Source organism: Arachis ipaensis, chromosome B10 (assembly GCF_059453495.1).
Source record: "Arachis ipaensis isolate K30076 ecotype BB chromosome B10, ASM5945349v1, whole genome shotgun sequence".
NCBI classification, from domain to species: domain Eukaryota; kingdom Viridiplantae; phylum Streptophyta; class Magnoliopsida; order Fabales; family Fabaceae; genus Arachis; species Arachis ipaensis.
This window is the reverse complement of record NC_142435.1, coordinates 11937887-11960888: the sequence shown is the minus strand read 5'-3', so window position 1 is coordinate 11960888 and position 23002 is coordinate 11937887. Positions and strand designations below refer to the sequence as shown.

The 23002-nt window shown below is 33.2% G+C and overlaps 1 protein-coding gene across 1 annotated transcript; it reads right to left on the bottom strand.

Moving 5' to 3' along the window:
• Positions 1–12213: 12213 nt before the first annotated feature.
• Positions 12214–13560, bottom strand: LOC107620127 (zinc finger BED domain-containing protein RICESLEEPER 2-like). Its single transcript, XM_088510252.1, has 2 exons — positions 12372–13560; positions 12214–12266 (listed from the first exon to the last, which is right to left on the bottom strand). Exons 1-2 carry the CDS (start codon positions 13558–13560, stop codon positions 12214–12216), a joined length of 1242 nt encoding a protein of 413 aa, XP_088366378.1.
• Positions 13561–23002: the final 9442 nt, after the last annotated feature.

The following is a 23002-nucleotide window of genomic DNA, read 5'->3' as shown; positions in this document are numbered from 1 at the left end:
CTCAGCTATTTCTTGTTTTGATTATATTGGATATTGAGTTTTTGGGTATATGTATGTATATATATGTGTTAGGTATGTAAGTATGTATGATATGGAGTCCTTGGAGCTATTGGAAGCTTGATTGGAACTTGGTTGGTGCTAGAGTTGGATTTTGGTATTCAGTGATTGCTCTCCACTTAAGTGGGTGCCTTGGAAAATACGTGAAATCGGCCAAGGTATAGTTTAGGTTTCACGTATATAATATATAATATTCTGTGAAGACTTAGGCTAGTTGACTTTAAGATAGGAATGAATGTATGATCATGTAAATTGATTAGTGCTTAATGATAAATGTTTGAGGTTTGGCTTAATTGTTGATATTGAAGTTTGGATGTTGGATTGCTGAATGATGAATTATTGATTCTTGTAAATTGGGAAAAGAAATGAATGAGTTGTGGTGGTGTATTGTGAATGTTGTGACAAAAGTTATGAAATTTAGGTATGAGATTATGTACATATTGATGTATAATTGATTGAAGCAGGTTATAGATGACTTTGGTAAAGCAAATGGTATGTGGCTATGTTGAATGTATGTAATGGAAGTATAACTTGTGTTTGGTTTAATGAAAATTGAGGTTGGAAGCTTTTTGAGTAACACTGATTTTTGGCCGAATTTCGGTGAAGGCTAACTTGGTTTCTGGACCCCCAAATGATTTCAATTTTGTTTTATATGAAAATTGGGTCCGTGAAGTTTACGTCGTTCAAAGAATGGAAGAAAAATTATTTGAAATGAAAAAGTTATGCGCGTCGAAAGTTTAGGGTCCCAAAATAAAATTCTGCAGCTTTTTCAGATTCAACAAAATTTTTGGAAAAACGTACTTCCACGTGTACGCGTTGCTCACGCGTACGCGTAACCTGAGATTTATGTACGTGTCCAGCTGCTCGCGATGCAACCAACTCTTTCAGGTTGGGATACTCGCGTATGTGAGCAGGGAGCTTGCGTACGCGAGCAATGTTTTTCTCACGCCGGCCACGCATACGCGTGGCCCCTGTTTTAGCAAATCCTGGCTTTTGAATTTTAAACCTAATTTTAAACTTCTAAACCTTTATTTTTATTCTTTTAGTCATAAAATAAAGTAGTAAGCCTAGTAATTAGCTAAAGATAGGAAATAGAGATAACTTGAGGGTGAAGTAAAGCTGAAAAAGTGATGAACTAAGTTTGGAAATATGTATTGGAGTGCAGTTGGTGCTGTGACTTTGATGGTATGAATATGAAATGTTTATAAATGATTATGAATATTATTTGGCTTATGCACTCAAATGATCTGAGATACGAGTTTCCCTGGGTAAAGTACCGTGGCTTGCCACCACGTATACCAAGTTGAAACTTGATACTCTGTTGACCCTACGTCGTAAGAGTGACCGGACACGTATAAATTCCCGGGAATGGTAACCCCCATTGAGTAAAGTTATATATAATTGTATGAATTATGAATGAAATGAGAAAAAGCTATGCATAGATTCATGGGAATGCCCAACGGGGGATAGTCCAAGGGTTTCGGACTTGTCAGGTTGGCTTGATAACCGACAAATGAGCCTCATCAGCCATAGGACAGGCATACATCATGTGCATTTTGTTTGTTTGTTTGCTATGCATTACTTGGAAATGCCTAACTGAATATATTATGATAATTGCTATATTTGCTACTTGCACTACTTGTCTCTTACCTGTGCTTGCAAATTGTCTGTTTGTCTATCTTTGCGAACTCACCGAAGATGGAGGAATGGAGAAAAAGGGGAACATGTTTAGTGTTAAGATTAAGTTTAAGCTGAGTTTGGTTTTCCCTAGATAACTACCCTTTTATGGTTTCTATTTAGTACTTTAAGCTTTGTAATCTGAGTGTCGGTGTTCTAGGATTGCCTCTAGCATTCCCAGGACCATATATCTTATATGTGTGGCACCTTTACCATGCTGAGAACCTCCGGTTCTCACCCCATACTGTGTTGTTGTCTTTCAGATGCAGGTCGAGAGACTCCTCAGTAGGCGTCTGGACTTCTGTAGCAGAGCGGTTTCTTGGTTTTCTTTTGATGTATAGTTTATGTTTATATATGTACTTAACTCTCCGAACAGCTACTTTATTTTGTACCTCTTAGAAGTTTATGGAGAATTAGGATTTATCTTTGTATTTTGGATTTTGGGGTATGTATATATATATGTAAATATTCTCCGGCAAGCCTTAGCTTCGCAGGTTGAGTCAGGAGCTCGTTATTTTGTATTTTTGGCCCCCCTATTCCCACTTTTTGTTTGTTTATACCTATGATCTTTAGTTTTCTTCGCACGCAAGTAATCCGTATTTCTGAGTGTTGCGCCGTTTATTTTGCGATTTTGAATTACCCGTTTTTCAAGACTCCTAGTATACTATCTCCTTTTTATTATTATTATTATTATTATTATTATTATATATCTCATTTTAGAGGTCGTAATACCACACCACCTCTGTTTTACGGCTTAAGCGTAAAGCTCTGTGTGGTAGGGTGTTATACAAAATATAAAGTGCAACTTTAGATAATTAAATAAGGTGTATAGAAATATAATGAATCTTGGGCTAATTGGTCTATTATTTGATAAGAAAAAAGAATTTTGAATACATTTCAACTGAATCTGTATAGACTCTTAAGACATAATACGTTATTAAGCTATATAAAAATGTGGTGAATATCTGGGTAATTGCTCTGCTATTTGATAAGAAAAAGGAATTTTGAAAACATATACATAAACCCTTATATAAAAGAATAAGGGATTCTGAAAACCCTTATATATACTGTGAGTTTTATCCATTTAGTATTTTTCCTTAAAAATAGAATAGAACTCTGTAACAAAATAATATCATCACTACAAATTACACACCCTTTCTAATTACACTACATTGGTAACTAGAAAAAGTAAGATTTGTAGTAAGTTTTCTTTGATGGAGTTAATAGGTGCCAACTACCATTCTTATGTCTAGTCTTTATATTGACATCATTGCACTATATAGAAGTCAGCAACAAATCCTTGATTCACAATTTATGCCGTTTCCCAACATAAGCAAACTCCACTCTTCATTTTCTAAAGAGTGTTCAAATTAAAGCAGATAATGCATTATACCGCAGTGAGTGAAAAATCAACAGATATGCTGAGACATAAAAGGTGGTTTACTAATTATAATAGATACTTTATGTATAATACATTTTTAGGTTTCCATTATTGTTTATGACATTCAAAATAAACATATGACATACTTATAGATCACACGTCAAAACATGTACACTACTATTCCCCATATAGTGCAAAATATATGTTATCACAGAGTAGCAGATAACAATCCAATACAGTTTATAGTTTAAAATATTTCAATAAAAAACTTCATACGGCAGTTCTGCAGGGAATCCAGCCTCAGTATAATGTTGTCCCTTACCTTTAACTTATACACTTGATAGCACTCTGTCTATTCAACCCCAAACTTCCACTCTAAGCTTCTCCCTTCATTCCCCAGTAGGTGGAAAAAAAATACATTCTTGCCTCTACGGGAAGGTGGTTCAGTAATCTGCCAAACCGAACCTTGTCCAGATGGTTTAAGGTATACAACAAAATTAACGGGTAGGTACTGTAGTGAATGAACCATAGTTAGTGTTTAGGGAGAATTTATCAATGTTTTCAACGAGAAATACATAACCAATATTTCACAACTTTACTAAAAATGAAATGAATTCTTTAGGATCAACTTGCCAATCTACTTGCACTCAAGTCTGAGCGTGTCAAGGCCTTCTTATAGTAAGCATATGGAGTGTATCTACTTTTAGATACTTAAAAATGTTAGTCACCATAGTAAAATATACTTCAATGTTCTCAGAAATCAAAATTTAAAGGAGAATAGATAAATTGTGTAACATTACTCGTTGTCAGACATTTCTTTTATTTCATCACTTTGTTCACTCAAGTCTACTGATGAATCGCTTGCAGCAAACATATGTATTAGGTTATTAGGATCAACACCTTCCATTGTTGTATCTTCATTTTCGTCTGAGGAGAGCTCAAGATCAGATGGTTCAAATCCAGATAGTACTACCACGTCAGATGATGAAGCTTCACTATTATTGCTATACTTTAGATGGAATACTCTTTCTATATTGTCAAGTGTATTTTGGTCCATTCGGTCCCCCACATAAAAGTTGGGATCGGGAACCGTGGGGTTGGTTGGTTCATTCGGTTCCATATTGAAATGAAAAAGATCCTAAAATCCACGTACCTAAATTGAACCGTTGTCCCTTTACTGACGAGATAGAAATCTCTGAGTAGCTCAAATGACCCCTTAGTTATAAGTAACTGTTTATCTTTGCCTTTTAGGTCCAACACCAGGCAATTATCTGATTCATCAATCACGTAGTATGATGACCCTAATCTGTTTCCACAAGTTGCTACAAAACCCAGTAGAAAAGCTCTCTCACCCTATATTGGATGTTACAGCTAAAATTAATGCATGTCTAGCACAACCTGTTTAAAATACATCAGATAATATTACATCTATTTGATTACTTGCCCGTTGAATAGCCGAAACCTAAAGATCCTTTCTTTCCTTTCGATCCAGTGTCGTCGGGTTGCTATAAACCTCCTGATAGCATAGAATAGCATCATTATAGGTTAGAGAGACTTTGGACATTTACCTTATAAAAAATGAACATGTAAATCACTGTTTAAAGTCAAGCTTTATTTTGCACTCGAATATTTGTGCCGTATAGGAGGAAAAAGAAGTGTTAAGATGTACTTTAAATTTGATTACTTATAAAATAGGTTTAATTACTCTGCTGGTCCCTATAGTTTCGCAAAATTTTCAATTTGGTCCCTATACTTTTTTTTCTTTTAATTGAGTCCTTGCACCAAAATTTTTTTTTAATTGGGTCCCTACATTTTTTTTTCCTTTTATTTAGGTCTCTGTACCAATTTTTTTTTTTTTTAGTTAGGTCCCTATAAAATTAAGCCAATTACTACTAAGAAGGACTTAATTGAAAAAAAATTTGGTGCAAGGACCCAATTAAAAAGAAAAAAAGTATAGGGACCTAATTGAAAATTTCACAAAACTATAGGGACCAACAGAGTAATTAAACCTATAAAATACAAGGTCAAATTTTAGATCATAAAATAAAAGAATTAGCTATGACACTAAGATTTGTAATTGAAACATAACTTATGCCATGTCATTAAAAGATTATTATTTCAGAGTGAAATACAAATGATCTATATAATAATTAATTTCAAGAGCTTTGGTATATGGATGAAGTAGTAAAAATATTTTTGAGTATGAATTAGAATCAAACAATCAATTAAGTAAGTTAAATAGGAGTCAAGCTTAATCAAATATAAGATATCAATAATATTTTAGTTAACCAGAATTACAATTAATCAAATAATAGAAAGTTACAAAACTTCTAGGACATAATACATTATTAAGGTATATAATAATTTCATGAATCTTACTGTAAATCATAAGAAATGTTACTTAAGAAAACGTTTTTACAAATGTTATTTACATGAAAATCATAAGAAATTTAGTTATTTGTCTTTCAAAGTAAAAATTATTTTGTATTTCATTATTTATGCTTTATAGCAGCAAAGATAGAAAATAAGCTTTTTTTTTTTTTTAAATTTAAGCGGAGTATAAAATATAAGGTGTGCTTTGGTTAGCAAAATAAAACAACTACCTATGACACTAAGCTTTAGAATAGAAAGAGAGTTAACGGATTCTGATAAAGTCATGACTACTTAAGAGCAAAATACAAAAGATTGTTATTATTATTAACTTCAGCTCTGTTTTTATATAAATGAAGAAGTAAAAAGGGTTGTCCTTGGCAATATAATAGAGCAATCATTTAAGTAAACTAAACAAAAGTATAGCTTAATATAGTATAAGATATACATTATATTTAATATAACAAATTTACAAATCACCAAACTAATAAAACGAAGATGAAAATTGTAAGACCCATAATTTTCGAAAAAAATATTATTATGAGTTAATTTTAATTTATTTATTTATTAAAGACTTTATTTTTAAAAATTATTTTATTAAAAGTAATTAAATCAAGTTTTGATAATTAAATTAAAAATTTTACTTAATTTTATAATTATTGAATAATTTTATATATTTAAATTATACAATTTAACCGTTGTAAAAAAAATAAAAATTTCATACGAGTTAATTAAATAATTTAGATTTTAAAATTAAATACTTTAATTTTTATAAACAAAAAAAATTAATTATATTATTTTATATTTTAAATTAGAATATTTAATTAAAAGTCAATTAACAAATTAATAATTAAATAATATTTTTAAAAATAATTTTAAAAAATTAATTTAGAATAATATCTCTTAATTTTATTAAAATTAAACAAAACCCCAATTTACCCCAAAATCAAATCTTAAATTTCCAAGCAGAAACCCTAATTTTCTACCCTAACCTAACCCCACCTCACCGCCACTCACCACTCAACTCCCCCCCTCAGCCCCAAATACAACACATCACTGGCTGTGAATAAACAAAAAGAGAAAGAGATAAGGATCTGAGAAGAGGAGAGAGAGAGAGAGAGAGAGAGAGAGAGAGAGAGAGAGAGAGAGAGAGAGAGAGAGAGAGAGAAGAGAAGAGTGAGGGAACTGCTGCCAGCTGGTTGCCGCCGCACCCGCCACCTACGCCGTCCATCCGCGGACCCTCTCTCTCTGTCGCATCTTTCTCTGCCGCCGTTCTACTTGCTGCCGCAGAAGGTTCATCACCGTCCTTGCCGTTGCTGCCACGGTCGCCGGTGAATCATGCACCGCCATCAGAGCCGAAGGTAGCACCAACCTTCTTCTAGTTTTGATTCTCCTATTCTTGCACCTGTAAGTTTTAATCCTTACTCTGCTTCCATTTTGTTTCTTAGTCTTTTCCTATCCTGAGTAAGAAAAATCTATGTTTTTGTTTAACACTGCTGCTCTGCCTTCCCTGTTTGCTGATGAAATTATCATAGGTGATAGTATTAATGGTACTAACGAGCTATTAGAGTTGCTGCTGCTGCTGAAATTAACAAAAAAGGGATCATCGCGTTTAAATTTGACGGATTCGACTAACTGAGGTAGGGGCGTTTTTCTTAAACTTGTTTAACTTTCCAGAGTTGTTATAAATCGATATTAATGCGTAAAATACATTTTTGTGATTTCGTGAGTCTTATGAATTGAATTGATTTGTTTTGGATGAATGAGATTGTTAGTTCGATTGATTGATTGATCAAATGAGAAAGTTGAATATTCTAACTAGTTGACTGATGTTGTTAAAGTGGTTTTCCTTGAAGAATTGGAAGATATTTAATATTGGCATTTAGTTTAATTTTGGAAACGATTTGGTTTTAGAAAAGATTTAGTATTGAAACTTGATTTGATATTGAACCTGATTTAATATCGGAATTTTATTTAAAAAAAAATTGGAAAAGACTTAATATTTGAAAACGGTTTGTTTATTGAGAATGATTTGCTATTTTGGAAATGAATTGAAAAGGATTTGAGGAACGGTTTGGTTTGAAACTGTTTAGAGAAGACTAAGAATTCTTAATTATTGATTAATGTTGTTGGTTGAAGTTGGTTAAAATTGCAATTTATAGGATTGGTTGATTGAATTCTGGATTTTGTAACTTCCTTGGGTTGAGCGTTGTTGTTGTGATAATGGTTATTGGAAGTGATTTGACTGATTAACATGTGTTTGGTTTGGTTTAGTTGGGACCCGATAAGGATGGTAGAATCCGAGTTTTAGAGGAGATGCTATCGAAATTTTTATAAAATTAGAAGTTTCGTTTGAAGTAATTATTTAAAAAGATTTAGTTTTTAAACGTTATATGTTTTAAGATTGATTTATTTAGAAAAGAAAGAATGATGTTTTGAATTGAGATTGTTGATTAATGGAAAGAAGGATGATGAGGATTGATTTGAAATATGATTTTTGAATGAATTTGGAAATGAGATATGGATTGACGAATGATGATGATATTGAGAATGGCTTAGATATCGATGAATGATGAATGAATTATTCATGTGGCTTATGGATTTGAATTATCTGAGACACAGGTTTTCCTGGGTAGATGTAGTGGCTTGCCACCACTTGCTCCAGGTTGAAACTCGATACTCTGTTGACCCTACGACGTAAGGGTGACCGGGCACGTATAAATTTCTGGAAATGGTACCCCCATTGAGCAATTTGATATATATATGAGAAAAAGCTATGCATAGACTCATGGGGATGCGCGTCGGGGGACAGTCTGAGGTTTTTGGACTTGTCGGGTTGGCTGGATAACCAACAGATGAGCTCGTTAGCCATAGGACAGGCATGAATCATATGCATTTGTATGTTTTGCTTGGGTTTGAACTTGTTTTGGTTTGCCTAATTGTTAAACTGTTCTTAACTGCTACCTGAACTATTTGCTGTAACTGTTACATAAACTTGTGCTTTCCTTGTCTGTCTTGCATGTGTTTGTCCTGGTGTGCTACATTTGAGAATAAAATTTGGTGCTGAATTGATGATTGTATTGATTAATTGCGTAGTTAGTTTCTAATTGAGATCTTCTTATAAGAAAAGAAAGGTTTTGGATTTCTGAAAGATTAAACACTGTTTCTTTGAAAAGGTTTTAAGCGATTAGCGATTGGTTTTTAAAAGGATTCATAAGGCAATAATAATCACTGAGCTTGAAAACAGTTTTCTTATTAAATATCTTCTTATGACAATTCTGAAACTCCGTGGTGAGACCATGTGGTTAGGTTCTCACCCCCTACAGCTTTACCTTTTCAGGAATCGGATAAAGAAGCATTATGAAGAGTTATACTGCGTTTTGGTTTGCATGATGTTGTATTAATTAGATTATTTTTTTCCCTCATCTTTGTTATTACAATTTTTATAAGAGGGATAGGAGTTTTGTGTTTTATATGTATATTATAAGCTATTAGGTAAGAAATCTTGTATATGAACCTATGCCTGTTTGTTTTTTTTAGATAAAGTATTTATTTCCGGTTTTCGAAGAAATCAGCGATACGGTGTCGAGTCACAGGCTCCTATTTTAATATTAAGTATATAAAGTAGTAGTAATACTTCTTGCTATCAGAGTGGCGCAGCCGAAAGCGTGGCATTCTGGTAGTGAGGGTGTTACAAAAACTCCTAGGACATGATAAATTATTAAGGCTTATGAAATCTCAGGCATGTTGAACTAATTGATCTACTATTTGATGACAAAATAAATTTCAAAATACTTGCATAAAAAATAAGTTCTACTGAACTCAAAAGTTACTGTGCTAATTTAATGATGAGTGGAAACCGTTAAAAGAAAATTTATGAAAACTATTCTGTTTGATAAAAAGATTTGCTCCGAATGCATATTATATCCAGTTTCGACGACTTTATATATTGGTTAAAAAGGGTTAAAACAGTAATGTATGAAACCTAATTAAGTTTGTCCGATTTGAAGAATTTTTCTGATAAATGTAGGATGACGGGACCGGCAATTTCACCAATTACATTTATCTATTCCTATGTCATCTGCCTATTTAGTGTCACTACAGGTTTACGGTTCTTATACACATGCAAAGTAAGGATCAACAGGTATTCAGTATTTTACCTGTTGGCATCATCTCTATCTACATGCATCGTCATTCAGGTGTATGGTATTGATAATCTTCTTATCAGCACTGGAGAAGAAACCCAAGCTTTTCCCTCTTTTTGGAAAATGGAGTGTATTAGAATATTTAAGAAAATTAATTTTTTTTGTTCTTTTGGTCTAAAGATAAAGTGTTACTGCTGCAAATGGGGATGAATATTTTGGATGGTTCTAACCTTAGTTGGATCTTCAGATGGATTTGAGGAAAGATGCTGCTGGGGCAACTTCTTAGTGTCTACCTCTGATGAACTTTTCGTTCTATCTTATATTTTCACCGTTTAGTTTTCTTCTAATGGGTAAGTCACTAAAGGAAAAGATGCCTATGTGCTTATTATATATGTGGGCAATTACACTATTTTGTTCTCCCAACACTTACATTTGATTTCCCTAAATGAGAATGCAAACAAAATTCAATAGCTATTTATTTCTTGATGCATATTTCTGGCCAGATCTTTTGGTTCCATTAAATATATCTTTTTTTGGTTATTGTATGTCCTACCTTTAGGTGGAGATCTTCGAATTTTTTTGTTTGGTTTATTTTCCATCTAAGGTTTTTCCTTCTTTAAACATGATATATAGGTTCACACACACATGATTTAAGATATAAAAGGTTTAATATCTCATATGTTCTACAAGTTTTAGAAAGTTTAGACATTCTGTGTAACACCTCATTACCCTAAGCCTTACCTCTAGCCGTAAAGTGAAGGATAACAAGGTATCACGACAGTTCTAAAGCTCATACATTAATAAATATAGGAAGAAATACTAATACTAGGAGCCTGATGAAGAGATAAAGTTCAAAATTGCATAAAGTGGATTTACAAAACGTGAAATATTCACACACGATAACTAAAAGCGTAAGGCACAAGATACAACATGAGACTTACTAATAATAGTCAAGATAGATATATATAAGTATGATAAACAAAGAACTCCAGTCGTAGCCCGCGGAGTTTAGGCCGACTAGTTATATACAAAAAATACAGAGTTTTCAAGTTAAAACAGCTTATACAACTTATCTCTCAAATTAAGCTTCTAAGGCAACAGAATTTAATAACCAAAAGTGAGAGTACTACAACATATTAACCAAAAACCAAAGATAACAAAAGATCCTCCGCTCTGTCACCATTCACAAACTCACCGAGGTGGGCTACGACCTGCATCTAAAAAACAACAACAACATATGGTATGAGAACCGAAGGTTCTCAGTATGGTAACAGTGCTTAATATGTAAGATATAAGGTTTCGGAACGCCAAAGGCAATCCTAGAACTTCTCATCGATTACAGAATATTCAAACTTAACAAAATAAATAACTTAAACCATAAACCATAAACATGGGTATTTAAACTTACTACAAGAAAAACCACTTTTAGCGGCCATTTATTTTGCTTTTAGCGGCAATAAAAATAGTCACTAATACATTTACCGACAATTAGACATTAGTCGTCTTATACTTTTTAGCTAAAAGGTTTTAGCGGCAATTATTACATTTGCCGGTAAAGACCATTTTAATGGCCACAAAAAGTATATAACTTTTAGCGGCCATTTTCTTGGCAATTTATATGGCCATCAAAAGTAATTCTAAGATTGCAATGTTATTCACTTTTAATGGCCATTACTATTGCCGCCAAAATCCATTTTACCGGCAATTTATATGGCCACTAAAAATAATTCTAAAATTGTAATATTATTCACTCTTAGTTGCCATTACTATTGTCGCTAAAATCTTAAGACTATTTTTAGTTATATTATACTCATTTTCTTAGAAGCAACTAACTATCTTTTTTCTAGAATCAAATATATTTTTGCCAACAATAGTTATTATTATGCATAATATAAATACACTAAAATTAATTACTACAAAATGAGATATTTCATTAAACTTAAAATATTGATACACAAATTTCTCTTGAAAATTAATAAACCATGTTACAAATTTAAGCAACAAAAAATACTACAAGCCTATAACTATGTTACATCAATGTAGCAATACAAGTGTTAGCAATGATCTAAAATTGTACCTTTAAAAATAACCTACTAACTTTCATTTTTAGCAATTAATCTAAGAATTTAAAAGTAGATGAGGAAGGAAAATCATGAATCATGAATATACTAAAGAATCCAAAACTATAAACCTTTGACTGCTCTTCAAGGAATTGATTAGGGGTGTAATCGGCTCGGTTCGGTTCGGTTCGATTTTGGACTGAAAACCAACCGAACCGACCTGATCGATTCTTCAAAGAGGCCAACCGTTCGGTTGGCTGCTGTTTGAGCAACCGAACTTAACCGAACCAACAGCGGTTTGGTTCGGTCGGTTTTTTCGGTTTTTTTACACCTACTTATCTGAATTTAAAACCTTCAATAAACTAGAATAACAAGAGTTTATCACATCCAAATCCAATACAAATTCAACTTAATTAAACATAAAACAAAGACAATTAAAAATATCTAGCAAAACAACAAAAATAAACACAGTTTAAACCGAAACATTCACTTTAAACAAATAAAAACCAAACAGCCACCATGTTTAATCAGAAACCACACCAGACTCATCTTCATCTTCTCCGGTTGGTGCAATTTCTATAAAAATAAAACAAGAAAATCAATATAGATTCTAAACATAATATAGATTATAAATTATAAACATAAACCATAAAAGAAACTACAAATTTCTTTTTTGCATACCTAATTCAAGTTTCTCAAACTCTTCAATAAGCTCCTTAAAATCAGTTGTCATTGGAGAAGCACGAAGCCAATTTTGTGTGCATATCAATGCCTCAACTGTCTTTGGAGTTAAAGAACTCCTATAGTTGTTAAGCACTCTTCCACCAGTGCTAAAAGCTGATTCTGAAGCAACAGTCGAGACCGGCATTGCTAAGACATCTCTAGCTATTTGGGATAAGATAGGATACTTGCTAGAATTTATCTTCCACCAATTCAATATGTCAAAAGTATTTTGATCACGAGGCTTCTCTAAACCATCCATCAAATACAAATCCACCTCATTCTTGTTGATGATCTCATGAAAATGTACCTCCTTGAAAAAATCACCAGCCATGTCGCCATCAGGTACTCCCACATCTGATGCACCATCCATTATTGCTAAAGTAAAAGATCTACCCCCATTATTTGCACTCACATAGCAATCAAACATCTTGGAGAATGTCTCTTTCACTTTTGCACCCAAAAAATCAGCATCATCCTTATCATATAGCTTTTCAAAGCTAAAGTTCACAAACTTCAACTTGTATCTAGGATCAAGAACCACAGCAACAAAAATCATCATATTGATATTTTTTATGTTACCCCAGTACTTGTCATACTTAAGCTTCATCCTCTCAACCATACTCCCAAGTAATGGATCTCGACTATCACAAGAAGCCTTGAACACTCGCAAAATCTTACAAAACTCATGAAAATATTGAGAAGAAGTCACAAGAAAACTACCAGACACACTCTTTGTAACATCATGAAAAATTTTCAAGAATTCCACAAAGTGTTTTGCATTGTCCCAATCAATATTCTTCGGAATACCACCTTGCATTAGAGCATATTCTGTATCTCTCTCCCCTAGCCTCTTAAACGCCTTTTGAAACTTCAAACCACTTTCAAGCATAGTGTATGTAGAGTTCCATCTAGTGAGAACATCGAGTTGAACAGTACACTTGTCTTGTATCCTAGCTTCCTTTATGAAATTTTTGAACCTATTCATGCGACTAGGGGAAGCACGCACATATCTAATAGCATTTCTTATCTTACTAATAGATTCATGCATCTCTTTCAATCCATCTTTAACAACAAGATTAAGAATATGTGCACAACACCTAACATGCAAATGTTCTCCTTTCAAAGGATGTAAATTCCAATCCTCCATTCTAGTTCTTAGATAAGATATTGCAGTATCATTAGAACTAGCATTATCAACAGTAATTGTGAATACTCTAGATATCCCCCACCCCAAAAGACATCTCTCAATTTTTCTACCAATTGTTTCTCCCTTGTGGTTTTTAATAAGACAAAAATTGATAATCCTCTTTTGCAATTTCCAATCATGATCAATGTAATGAGCAGTGAGACACATATAATTCAGATTTTGCACAGAAGTCCAACAATCAGTAGTTAAACAAACAGATTGATTCAGTTATTTGAACACAGTTTTCAACATATTCTTCTCACTAATATAAAGATTCCAACAATCCTTAACAACAGTAATCCTTCCTGGAAGTGGAAATCTTGGTTGCACAATACTCATATAGAATCTGAATCCCTCCCCCTCAACAAACTTGAACGGTAGCTCATCAACAATTATCATCCTAGCAAGGGCTTTTCTACACATTTCAGCATCAAAAGTAACTGCAGTAAATACCCCTTCACCCTCTTTTTTGTTGAAAGGTAAGGATTGTTTGACTAGGGTCACCCGAGTCCCTAGGAAATTTTTTACATTGATTCAACAAATGATAACGCATATTAGTTGTACCATTTTTTTGAGAGTCACATGCATATGATGCACCACACCAATTACATTTAGCCCTAGGATGTGATGGCTTGGACTTAGGATTCTTTGTAAAGTGTTCCCAAGTCCAAGATCTAGGTCTAGAAGGTTTTCTGTTACCTTCATTGGCTTTATCCTTGCCATCCTCTTCACCAGTGTCCACATTGCTTGGAGCTGGATTTGTAGGAGTTGCTCCCGAAGTTGCACCCATATTAGTTGAATCAACCTTCCTCTTCTTTGATCTAGGATGGGGCGGGGGTTTGGTAAGCGCGCCGCTGTCCATTGAGGAACGTACCACGGACTCGACATTTTCACCCCCAACTTCAGGGGTACGTTCATTGGGCACCTCATTGCTTGTTGGCTGCATACATATAAACAGAACAATGAAAAAGTAGCATTTTTAACTCATGAACAGAACCAACAGTTTTGTTTCCATCAACAAAACCACAATAGCTCATAAGCAGCCAATCAACAATTAATTATATATTAACAAATAAAATAAATTTGGTTGATAACAATACTGAAGTCAAAATGATATTTGTTATAAGAGTATAGGCATAGTGTTTTTTTTTTCAAAGTAAGCATGTTCATTAATAAACAAAGATGAAACTAGACTTCTATGAAAAAGGTGCAGACAACCTCTATATAAAATAAACCAATACTTTCCACCAAAACAAGAATTTTCTATCCTGATTCATGTCCAAGAATTTTCCCCGGTTCCATCATCAACTTTAAACAACAAAAAATAATGGGAAAAGAAAAAGAAATCTGAATAGGAAATTTTGTTGTAGACCTTACTCCAAGATTAGTGAAAGTGACAATTGAGTTCCTTTTGGATCAGTATGTTACTTTCTGAGATGTGTTACTATTTGTATATGCAAAACTGACATGTTTGCATGTACTCAATTCAATCAAGAGGTGGAAAATAAGAATTAGGTATTAAGAGTTGGGGTCATATCAAAATGTAAGTGGATGAAAACACATTTTTGAAATATTCTAGAAGGCTACAAAAGATTAATAGTTTAGATCAAGAGAGCATATTCATAAGATCAAGAGCACATAGATTTCTGGATCCCCTAACGTGCGCATCATGATTATGATCAATCTCCCAAATTCTTTGAAGAAAACCATCCACGAATATTGCTTTATTTTTCCATCTAATTCGAGATTTTTATAGCATTTCCAATAGAAGTAATATTTGTGTTGTTCAGCAAGGAGTTACTTTTACATAAATTTTTCTAAAGCTTCAGCAATTATCAGTATCACAAGAACAAGAAAGAGCAATCAAAGAGACTCACTAGTAGTTAACAAAAACAACACAGCAACATTAATTAAAAAACAAAAGTTGCAAAGTTTTTCTCAGATCTAACAACTCCAGAACTTCATTTTTTCTGTTCATTAACTATGTATATTTTTAAATAAGTCTTCCAAATCACTAAACATACAATCAGAAACTCACATAACAATACAAATAACCGAACACAAAATCTAACCTCCGACGAAGACATCATTCTGTTTTGTTTTGGGTTTTTACAGGAGAGGGACTGGTTGTTCGGTGGCTCGGCCACTGGAGTCTTGCTCGGCGGCTGGACTGGTTGGACGTTGGAGTGCTGCTCGAGTGTTCGGCTTTGGCTTTGTTGCTCGGTGACCCTGCGACGGCGACCCTGCGATGGCGACCCTTTGACGGCGATGATGAACGACTTCGAGGCTTCGAGCGATGACTGGCGAGTTTTCTGTCTCCCTCAGCCTCTCCTTCTCTCAAGTATGGAGGTCAGAGGTGGAACCGTGGAACCTTCGAAGAATGGGAGAGAGAAGTGTGGGTGACTGGCAGATTGGGTATAGGGTAGGGTTCGCGGCTGAAGAAGAAAGGGGAAGAAGAAAGCTAGGTTATGTGGCTGAGTTGCCCTTTTATACCTAGGTTAAGGGGCAACTTAGTAAAATCACACTCCACTGAACCCTCATTCTTCAGTTCGGTCCGGTTCGGTTTGGTTTTAGCGAAGGCAACTGAAAATCGAACCGAATCGATTGGTTTAGTTCGAAAAAAACAAAAAAAACCGGTTTTTTCGGTTTCTCAATCGGTTGTTGTAAAATTCGGTTCGGTTCTGCGATAATTTTCGGTCCGGTTCGGTAACTTACACCCCTAGAATTGATAGCTTGTCAATGTTTTTCAACTTGACACCAATGACCCAGTTCTCTTTGCCAAAATAATCCACATGCATCATTTATTCACTGCAACCAACTTTGAATTTGCTTCAAATCTAAAGAAACCAAGTACCAAAATTGAATTGTAGCATGTTCCCACGTTCAAATAAATGGTTCTAATGCAGATAATAACCACAATGTAGATCACAAGCCTAAGCCAATAGTAAACAAAGTCCCTAGACATGTTGATGAAGGAGAGCTTTGTTAATGTGTAAGACTGCATGAAGAAGCTAGCTTGGCTTCCTCCTGCATTAAGCTCTGTTCCTTTCTGCAAAAAATTATAAAGAAAATAAAGGAGATTACTCATTTGCATAATGCTAAGTTTGGTGCAGTTGATATCAATAGAAATAAGGCTTGTGTTTGGATACTATTTTAAAAAACAAAATTTATGTACTTTCTGTACTTACAACTTTGGATATCTCATTCACTTTCTGTATTACAGCATAAGAATGCTGAGAAGTGCGATAGTAATCAATAAGAGTTCTGATAGCTTCAGCAGTAGTGATCTTATCCAAGGGATCATCACTTCCCTCAAACTGAGATACCAAAGTTAAAACATTTTAGCAAAGGAACATATAGTTATATAAACTCATAATTGTCATAAATATGGACTAATCAGAACAACAATTTTAAAAAGAATAAAAGTAAAATGTTGCAATAGTAAAGATTATGACATGCATAAAGATGAGTAGAATAATAGTACCTTGAGTTTCATAAACCCCTTAAGAGTTGATTTGACTTTGTCAAAGTCAGAGTTGATGCATCTAAGGAAATGATCTGATAGATTCCTCAAAGCTGGGCATGGAAAACCAGCTTGTGCAAAGAACTGTTGAAACCATGCAGCATAATAATGCTCACAATCAATCACATAACAATGAATAATTTTAAGAATTTAGAAATAGTATTACTATTTGTAGATTGGTACCGTATGCCTCAGAAGCTTGGCCAAAGTAAATAGTTTTGCCACCAGAGAGCAAGTACAACTGATCAAAGAGTTCAAACACTTAGCTGCTTGGTTGATGAATGGAAGCTTTCACTGTTCTTCCATCTCTTGTCAATGAACGTAGTGTCTGAGTCACAAAGAAAACTGAAGCACTGTAACAACAACAACAACAACAAATGTAAAATTTTAATTGGGATAAGAAAAATTAAACAAACTTAGAAGAGAAAATCAAAACAGAGAACACATATCTAGGATGAGAAAATTGTAGAATTTAATATAGTAAATTAGGCTTCAAATGTTCTTGGCAGATGGACAAATAAAGATCATAAGCAACAAGAATAGAAGCTAACCTACCATGTCACTATATCTATCTATATATTCCTTGAAGGTTGATTAATTACCTTAAGCTTAAAACTACCGTTGAACCATACAACATAATCTTCTGAACTTTTGTGATCTCAGAACCACTCTGGTTGTCCTTAATAAATATTGTCAAGCTGATCAAGCAATCAACCTAATTAGGGAATTTCTAACTAATACTAATTACTCCGCTGTATCCCACAACCTTCACCATCCTAACCTCCTTGCAATCCCATCACCACCGCCTACCTACCCTCCTCAGCACCAGACTATCACAGATAATCCAAGCAAGTAAAACACAAGTAGTATACATGTACAATAAGTAGTACAACTAGCAAGTAAGCATATTTTATATTTAGACAAAAGATAAAATTAGGCAAAGGAAACAAAACACATAGAAGATGCACATGATGAATGTCTATCCTATTGGCTCGTGATATCACTTGTCGGTCCATAAATGCGAACCCGACACATCCTTTTGGATGTCGCCTTTTTGCCACGATATAGCGCCTGGCACGCTTTTGTTCCGAGGATATAGTGTCTGGCACACTTGCATGCTCATTCCGAGGATATAGTGCCTAACACACTCTTGCGGCAGAGAAGGAAAACAACAACATTTATTTTATCATAAATTATTCCGAGGATATAGTGCCCGGCACACCATCATTACTCAACAAGTTCATCATTCCCTTCTGAGTTCTCAACTCATCATAACCATCATCAGCTCCCAATTTCTCAAATTTATTATCCACTATCGTCACCTCTTAAGTTCTCTGAGTCATCACCAATATAATACTCCTCCCGCTCACCCACAAAAATTACCAATTTAATATTGAAACCTAAGTCTCCGTCTTCTAAACTCACACAGAAATTACCAATTTAATTAACTAACCTATCTCTATTAATCTTAAGGCCTAATTACTAGTTAGCAATCTTAAACAGTAGATAAAGAAGTCTGGAAAGCAAGAGAACCCTTGAAAAGTGAAGAAAAACTATTTTTCAGCAAAACAGGCGCTGTGCGTACGCACGCCCAAGTGTGCGTACGAACACTCCAAAATTTGGACCATTACGCGTACACATGCATGGGCTGCGATGCGAGAAGACTTGGCAGAGATGCATGTCCGCGTATGCAAGTCCCTCAGATTGCAGAAAAATGTCAAGTTACAGAAATTTCAGTCTTAAACATCAAATTTTTAAACGTTCATAACTTCTTCTACAAAAATCTATTTTCCTCAAAATTTATATCATTTTAAAGCTCTTGAAATCATATTTAATTTAAATGAAAAATCATTCAATTTCAATGTCTGAGGCTCAAGTTATGATCCACCAAAGTTCACCAAAAATCAAGTTTTACACAAAAATATCAAAGTTCTCTAAATTTCAAATTTCAAAACCAAATCAACCAAAACATACCCAAACATTCCAAACGCAACCAATTCAATACCAAAACATACTAAAGCTAGACCCAAAGTCCCTCAATCACTTTCTTACCATTTCACTAAAAAAATTACCTCCTATCCACTCAACAAAATCCATATATGCAATAAAATCTCAATTTCAAACATACAACTCCAACAATTTCCATAATTTCAATCCCTCCTAAGCATTAATGACCAACATATATATATATATATATATATATATATATATATATATATATATATATATATCCTCCTCGATACTCATCAAACTCAAAGATCATCAACAATTCTCAATCACCTCATTAATCAATATCAATCATCAAAATCATCACAATCATCAAATTCATCATACATCATCAAATCCACAATCATCAACAACCATTTCAATCCTATCTTAAGGTCCACTAGCCTAAGGTTCACGAAATATTATATATTACATAAAGAAAACCGAAATTATACCTTGGCCGATTATCCTCCTCGTACGAAACCACTTCACCACAAGCTTTCAAGCCTTCGCTCAACACCACGCAACAACAAGAACACTCTATATCATGAAAAACAACAAGAATCAAAGCTATGGTTTATGACATACAACTAAACACAAGGGTTTAGTGATATCTTACCTTGCCCAACGAGTCTTGGGGTAAAACTCACTACTCACCCAAGTTAGATTACATATAAACAACAAGAACACAAAGAAACTCAACAACCCAAAAGCTATTTTCAAAAATTACATAGGGCAAAGAAACTGGGAAAGAAAGAGTGAGTTTCTTACCACTTTGATCGGTTAGAAAGGAAGAGCTCGGTGAGAGCTTCGCGTGGCCGCAAACAGCTCGTCAATCACCGTAGCTCAAGTTATGGCTCAAAGAAGGAGATGATGAATAGTGTCAATGGTGGACACTCTTATCTCTCAATCTCACGACCCTCTCTCCCTCTTGTACTGAAAATAAGCTTTCTTGGCTTATTTTTTACTTTATATAAGTTGTGCTTGGACCGAACTTAGGTCCGGTCCAACTGCATAGCGTTTTTAGTTCGTTTGGCCCAACTTTGGGCCAAAACCTTTAGAATAAGCGTCCGGTTTGCTATTTCAAAAACTCTCTAAGTTTTTCTACTATTTTATTCTCTTACTAGACAGACTTAAGCCGGTACTGTCGGCTAATCTATCGGTACGCATTTTTACGCGAAAATTTTCAAAAGATAATTTTTTTTCCACTCAGAAAAATCCACTGAATCAGAATCTCACATATATATTAAAAAAAATATTTTTATATTTCGAACCAATTTTGGGTAATTAAATTATTCTGTTCTACTTAAATGATTTTTTTGTGAAAACTCCAGTTCTTACATTCTGTAAATGTCATCTTATATCTATTTTTAAATAATTATAATTAAGATATTAGGTGAAATTTGTTTAACAAAATAAAACAATTATCTATAACAATAAGATATAGAGTATAAACAGAATTAATGCATTTGATAAAAACTGACTATTTTATAGTCAACTACGAATGATTGATATAATTATTAATTTTATACTTTTTCGCTATATCAATCAACTGAATAAATCAAAATGTTTTAAAGTAATGATATTTGCAGTCTACTTAAAAATTTATTTGTTTGCATTATTATAAAAAAACTACTCATTTTTTTTAAGTCATAACATATTTTTAAGTACACAAAATTACAGATATAAAAAAAAAAATCTCAAGACTCTTAAGACATAATACATTATTAAGGGATACAAAAATGTGATAAATCTTCGGATAATTGTTCTGCTGTTTGATAAAGAAAAATGTGAAATCTAAGAGCACCTACCTAATCCTTTATATAAAACAAGAAAAAGAAAACAAAATTATTACTAAATAATTTTTGTTGTTAATAAGTGTCAACTAGCATTGTTATGAACCTCGATTTTAAATATTTAAACTTTTTTCAATTTTTTTACGGAGTCAACTTCGGCATATCAAATATCAAAAATATAAAAAAAATTCACTTCTAAATTAAATATTACTTAATCAATCTTTTTAAAAATATTATAAATAATACATGACTACAAGAACACATTCAGTGAATCACTTTTTAAAGTCAATTTTATTTTGTACTCAATTATTTATGTCTGTTAAGATTAAAATATACAAAATAATCTACTTTTTAAAATACAAAATATAAAGTGCAATTTTATATAATACCAAATATAAATTGCAATTTTATGGTGCTTTATTTTAAATATTTAATGCTTCTTTTATTAATTTTTTTCGGAGTTATCTTTCGTATACCAAATCTCAAAAATATAAAAAAAATTATTTTGTTTCACTTTTAAATTTAATATCTCTTAATCAATCTTTTTAAAAATATTATACATAATACATGAAAATAAAAAAAATTTTAGTAATTCACTCTTTAAAGTTCAATTAATTTTGTACTCAATTATTTATGTTTATTATAACAAAATTATACAAAATTAGCTACTTTTTAAAAGTCAAAACTATTTGAATCATAGTTGTCAGAACTGAATCCGTCAAGTTACTGATTTACTGATTTATTAGTTCAACCAAAAAATTATTGGTTGAACCGATAGAACCGATCGTACGTAAATAAAAAATATAAAATAGTAAAAAAGCGTAAAATTAAAATTTGAAATACATATATTTACTAATATTTTAATATTTAAATATATATTTAAAATTATAAGAAAACAAAAATATTAATAATAAAAATTAAAAATACAATATTATTATTGAAATATAAAATTAATATTTGATATAAATTAAATTTGATTTAATTAAATTATATATATATATATATATATATATATATATATATATTATATGAACAAATATATAAACATATTAAAAGTAAGAAGATATAGAATTATATAGAATTATATTGTAATGTAAGTTGCACTAGATATTGATTATATATAATTATAAACACATTATGTAGTAGGAAGATAGTTGGCCTAGTGGTGGAATTTTGTGCAAGCAATGCTGAGGTTCCAGGTTTGAATTTTGCTTTCAGCATTTTTGCATATTATCTGTAATTGACCGGTCCATTTTTGCATATTAGCTGCAATTGACCGGTCCAAAACGAGTTTGACCAGTTTAGCTGTGATTCACACCAGTTTTGATCGGTTCAAACGAGTTTGACCGGTTTGTTACCTTAAACGGTCAGAACATCAAACCGAATTGGATAGGGATCCGATTCTCTAGTTTTTTTATTGAACCGATCGGTCTGATTTGATTTTTATAACTATGATTTGAATTGAACTTTTAGATATGAAGTAAACATACTGTGTATAACACACAGATTTATAGTAAGCACAACTAGGATATGATACACTATTAAGGAAGTACAAAATATAAAGTAAAATTTGGTTAAAAAAATAAAATAATTTCCTATGACAATAAGATTTAGAGTTGTACAAGATGTCTTGGCTACAGGTTGATTGTGAGATGGATCAGGGACTTGCGAGTTGAGGCGGTCACCGGATTATCTGACTGGAGCAATGGGGAGTAGTACCTGCAAAGACACTCCGATGCTCAAGTCAGAATGGATCTAAGAGGTATGAGGTGAGTGGAATGAGTGACGTACCTGAGGGGACCTGAGGCTCCCTTTATATAGGTGGAGGTAGTTCATCTTATCTTATCTTGTTTGGCCAAGATAGGGGAGATATTTGAATTTGAATGTTGGTTAGAGGATTTAGTAGGCCAATTTTGGGCCTTCCAGAAGGAGGAAGAGGGCCGACCCAGAAATCCGAGTTCAGAGACTTCCGGGTGGAGGATTCGCAAGTCGGATCCGTAATAGTTGCTCCCGCAGCGGAAGAGCAAGCGTGGTCGGTCTTTGTCGCTAGAGGTTTTTATTGTCTGCCATTTATGGCTTTATTAAGTTTTCAGGCTGG

Coding starts and splice junctions, on each gene's coding strand:
- LOC107620127 (XM_088510252.1), bottom strand. CDS start 13,560: ATGGAGGATTGGAATTTACATCCTTTGAAAGGAGAACATTTGCATGTT. Junction 12,267..12,371: donor GTTTGAGAAACTTGAATTAG/GTATGCAAAAAA, acceptor TTATTTTTATAG/AAATTGCACCAACCGGAGAA.